General features: G+C 41.7%; 1 protein-coding gene across 1 annotated transcript; it reads right to left on the reverse strand.

The window, feature by feature from the left end:
- Positions 1 to 351: 351 nt before the first annotated feature.
- On the reverse strand, positions 352 to 4,527 carry stard7 (StAR related lipid transfer domain containing 7). The gene is made up of 8 exons (XM_068574759.1): positions 3,615 to 4,527; positions 3,097 to 3,260; positions 2,921 to 2,970; positions 2,481 to 2,591; positions 1,838 to 1,920; positions 1,651 to 1,750; positions 1,465 to 1,549; positions 352 to 1,225 (listed from the first exon to the last, which is right to left on the reverse strand). Exons 1-8 carry the CDS (start codon positions 4,067 to 4,069, stop codon positions 1,047 to 1,049), a joined length of 1,227 nt encoding a protein of 408 aa, XP_068430860.1. The 5' UTR covers positions 4,070 to 4,527; the 3' UTR covers positions 352 to 1,046.
- Between the last annotated feature and the right edge of the window lie 866 nt (positions 4,528 to 5,393).

Consider the following 5,393-nt stretch of genomic DNA (forward strand, 5'->3'; position numbering starts at 1 on the left):
GGGACAAATTCATATTTTTAGCTCATGTGAAATGTAAATGTTTTGTGATGTGGCAGTTTCTCTAAAAAGGGATATTGGTTTCTTAAAATGCATATCTGTATGGTTGCCTTGTTAGACCTAAACTGAAGTGCATCAGTAACACAGTGAGGATATATGTGGTTGTTATAAGACACTTAGCCCCAAATCTTAAAAGGACTGGTTTATCTTCAGAAGGCTGTTGTGTCAACGCTGGCAGTCTTGAAGAGTGAGCTGAATAGCATGAAACCTCCACTGTGCCGATCGCAAAACAATGCCGTCCCCAAAACACAAAGAAGCCCCCAAATATATTTTAAATTCTAGGGACGAATTTTCCAATAAGTGAGTCATTAGTTTAGTTTTTTTCAAAAGAAAACCAGTTGCTTTAAATTCATGAAACGAACCAGAATGCATTTCACACAACTCAACTCTTCATCAGTCAGTGTAACGATACAGCCGTAGTATAAATACAGTGATCGTGTCCATCAGAAGCCAGTCAGTTACCATTCTATGTCCAACACTGCTCAACATCTTGCTGTAATCTCACCGCAGTCCCCCTTTAATGTGGCTGCATGCAGTCTGAACAGCTTGTGAAGTCGAGCCTTGTCGAACAATGGAAGACAAGACATAGAAAGATAAAACGAGAGAAACAGTGTTTGGCAAAAGCATCTCTAAAACTCTGAATTTTGGCTCGATCTTACCAAGAGGTACATAACCAAAACAAGGCAAAAAAAATCAAGTCTCATTGCCTAGCTGAGCAAAAACAGTACTATTAATGCCAGAAGTCTGGATGAAAAATTCTATGGCAACATTTTCCCAGGCAGTCAATTGTTCTTGTGACATCTCATCTACAACCAATAAAACCATGTCTACGGATGGACATACTGTATATTTGTCTTAAATGTAGGTTGCAACTTCCATTTGCAGCTCATGCAATCGAACCCAAAATAATTGGGGCTGGAGGGTTTGGTTCAGGTTTGTGTTCATGTGAAAATACAGAAACATAACCCCTGGTTTATTAAATGTCTCTCTCAAGCGTAGATCTGTCCTGGACCTCCTGTGTGTGGCTTTTCTCCACTGAGGCGCTCCTGGCTTGGCTGGCGGTTGTTGTCGTTGGATTTGATGACACCGACGTAGTCGTAGATCCCTACTTCCAGGTTCTTAGCCCTCAAGGCAGCAGTATGGAGCTTCTCCAGGAAGTCAGGCATACCTGCAAGGTGCAAAGAGAGAGCTTCCCAATTATCAGGGTAGAATACTCAAACAGGAAATGTATGCGGAGGAAAGTAGAAATGCACATCAATCTGAATGCAACAGCAAACAATATAGCAAAACAGGATCTCAAGTGTGAGGATTTGCAACGTAATGTCATTGTAAATGCAATAGGGACAAATTAGTGACATGAAGGTGAAAATAGCCCTACAAAGTCTTCACACAGTGGAAAGCGCTTACCACTTGACACCATCCAGTTCACACAGTAACGAGGAAAGACAGTCTGAGGATCGTCACTGTAGGTCAGCAGGTAATCGAATCCATTCTGTTAAGAAAAAAAACACAAACTCAAACTCAGTGGCTCCAAAACACAGGATCCTGGATGCAGGTTAAAGTATTTTATGGAGCAACACATTCACAACAAACCTCATCGAAGGTCTTGTGAGGGCGGATGACCATCTTTGACTGGTATGAATGGACTCTCACAAATTCCTGGGACTCTGGGACTCTGTGATGCTGCACAGCTCTACAATTACAAATGTTTTGTTTGTTAGGTAATGTATCAAACCTTAAACTATATTTTACGCAAGAGACATTATTATTAAAGTCCCACCTGGATACAAGGACCATCAGGTTGTTGTCTACGTCAACGTCATAGCGCCGCACATAGACATAGTCCCTTGAGTACATGGGATACTGCGAGGAGAGATTAAATATGATTAAATAAAAGCTGATGAATATGCTACAACATAGCTAGAAGTTGTTCCTAACCACATGATAGATCAAGGTCAACAGTTTACTTGTACAACAAAACAGAAAGGAAAAAGGTTATCTGTAAATACACATTAAGTTGGACAAATAACATGCCCCCATTAACCAGGGAGAGGTGGCGGGGAAATCACTTGTTTGATGTTAATCCAGTCTCATACGACATTTTTTGGTATTCTTTGTAATGTTTTCCTTCAAAATTATTGTTGTCTGAGTTTTTGGTGGCAAGTTAGTTTCCCCACTGGAGATAAATAAAGCTTTCTAATCTAACCGAGCTAGCATGCTGTGGAGCATAGTGGGGGTGGATGAAAGGTTTGTTTTTCTACAGATTCTACAGGTTTATTGCACTAAAAGTAACATGCCTAATTGTTATTCACCACGCTATCTAAATGTTGGAGCTTAAAAATGCTCCAGTCTTAAATCATTTTTCACCGGTTTCGGTATCCATCTCTACCATTAATACACAATAGGAGTTGACAGAAACTCACAGGAAAGTGTGTAGCCCAGTGCACAACTTCAGAGCCTGTAGCGACATCTCTGTCCACCACTTCAAGCTTGATAACCAGCGCATCCCACTTCTTTCTGTACTCTGTATCCAACTGGGGGAAAGGGAGAAAGGGGAAAGCATAAGTCAAGGGTAAAGTGCTTATTATAGCACACAGTGAGTGACAAAATGGCATTTGTTCTGCACACAAGCAGGGCAAGCACGTTGGTTGTGCAAGTGCAGCTGGTTATTTGTAATGATAAACAAGCTGTCATATATAACATATATGTTCTGATAAGGAACTATGAGTGCTGCTCTCTCCTAACGGTGTTTTTTTTTTTATTGTAAGCCAGTATCGTACGAGAATAAGTTATGATTTTCATCTACTTTCTTCATTAAATTGAGACCTACATATTCCTAGAAGCTCATTAGAAAAGTATTTACCTGTACGTTGAAGAACTGCCTTGGGGTGACATCGTTGTAGGAGCCCAACACTGCAAGTAAAATATAGCGAAAGGATGCTGACTTTTTAGACAAAGTCATACCAATAAGTCCACAACCAAAGTATCAGATAAAACTCAAAGCACAAAAGTAACTGGTAAGATTGTGAGTTGGCTGACCTCTGTATTCATAAAGGTGACTGTTGGGTATCGGTCGCTTCCACACTTTGAAGACTTTTTTCTCCACCACAACTTCCCAGCCAGGTTCAAGCTGTCCTGAATTTGTCCCTGTAGTTGTGTTTAGACATTTCACAGCCTCTATTGCCTGAAGCTCAAGTCCACACCTTCAAATGAATGCAAACAGAACAAGTTATTTAGCAGAAATAAAATGGCATTACAGATGATAGTCACATACTGTTGCATTGCAAATACAAACGGAACAAATAACTGAATGTTTTAAGAATATGCTGAGCAGCTGCAACAGCATCAAATATTATACGTTTCTTTAGCTCTGCGAGAGGAAGGAACCACATTATAAAAAAAGTTATTCCCTCATGTTGGGTTCTGATGATGATGGCTGTCTAGCAGGATATTCTGTAGGTGTTCAACTCATTTGAGATTTATTTCCTATAATTTGACATGCAGGAGGAGTGTGTCGGAGTACAAAGGTAGTGTGCATTTAAAGGAAGATATCAAACCTTTGAATTTCCTCATCTTGAATCTTGTCATTCTCCCACATGAAGATACCAGCCAGGGCCGCGACAAGTTTCCCAGTCGGCGCGTGCTTACCCTGAAACCTCCGCCATATGTTCCCGACAAGGGTCCACCTGGTCCGCTCGGAGTACAGGTTGGAGTAAAGCTCGCCGATTTGGCAAGCACGACGCAGCCTCTGTCCGGTTACGAAGCTGCAGTGGTCCACAAATATGGAGAGCAAATCCTTCCTCTTTTGGCCAGACCCTGCGGCCTCACTGGCACCGACACCTGCCCTCTGGATCCAGGACAAGAACAGGCCCATGTTCCTGCTCAGCCATGGGACCCTCTCGATATGTTCTCTGCCCTCCTCGACGGTCCGCTTCAACGATCTGCTTCTTTGAAGCCTCATTGCGTTGACACCGATCTCGCAGATCGGACGACGGGGCACAGCGTGAAACATGACAGCGGTGACCGTGACACAAGTCTCCAAAGGCAAAATAAATGTCAGCAAAGTGGAGTCGCTTACGTTTAGCTAACGAACCTCGCAGCAAAAGCTATTTATCCGTGGACGTGCACCATGCATTAATTCGTATACAGTTGATGCGTCAGATGTGTGGCTAGACAGACATATAACTATAGTATTGTTCTAAGGTCAACTACTGAGTCGTCTAGTGCATACGAGCACGCGACATGGTACGTTAGCATTAGCTAACGCTATCTGTCAATCAGTGCGATACAGGCTAACCGCACCCCACACGGCCGCCCTTACTTCTTAATCAAAGCTATAATAACGGCACGGTAAACTATATTGTCTACTGTAACGCCAACACAATAGTCTACCTGTGTATCTCTCCTGGAGACTGCTTCACGTTTTTAAAACTCTTGCAGCGCATTTGACCTCCTCTTCCTAGTCACCCACACACCCACTCGGAAGTCCCGCCTTCCAAACTGGAGAGCGGGCGTCCATTGGACGTTTGTTGCTCTCGGGCTATTCTGATTGGTCCCAGTGGAAGCCCATCTTAAAATTAGTTACTCGGGCACCAGCATGTACGCAATGTACAGCTTTACGTCTCTACCAAAGCTCCTCACTTTCCAGTTCCTTCTATGAACTGAGATCACATTGTGCGCCCCAGCGCCTTATGGTAGCCATATAGTTTAGGAGGAGAAGGTTATTTTCAAACATAGTCCAGGATCACTGTCAGAAAGGTCAAACGGAAAGCTGAGGCCCTACTTAAGAGAAGTATAGTGTGACCATAGAGTGCAATCCTTCAGCGGTGCTGTTCATACTCACAAGGCACAAGGAATTTCACTACGTTTATTTGAGTTGGAAAAATGAAATATTGCATACTTTTGTGATCAATCAAAGGTATTGTCTGTAATTCTGTCGTATTGATTAAAAAGACCCCTTCCTAGTTTGTTCTTGCAGTGACCTTGCATTACATTACATTAAAAAAAAACTTTTTAAACGTACTCAGATTACTTACTGTTATAATAAAACTCTGACAAATATATTTTTTAGGACATGTATTTCTTATCATTGTGAAAGGTGCATCGAATCGACTTTTGTTGAAAACGTTTTGTTATCCTTTAGTTTTAGTTTGTCTGGAAGGTGGTTTTGAAAATAATAAGAAGAGAGCATTTTTTATATTTGAATCGTCCGAAAGGACATACAAAAACGTACAAGCAGATAAAGAAATCTTTGTTATCAAAATGTTATTTTGAGTAATATAACGCCAGATGGCTTTGTTTCACCGTGCAGAGATTGGAAGTGTTGCAATAAATCT

Source organism: Clinocottus analis, unplaced genomic scaffold (genome assembly GCF_023055335.1).
Source record: "Clinocottus analis isolate CAN_PGR_092001 unplaced genomic scaffold, fCliAna1.0.p SCAF_13, whole genome shotgun sequence".
NCBI lineage: Eukaryota > Metazoa > Chordata > Actinopteri > Perciformes > Cottidae > Clinocottus > Clinocottus analis.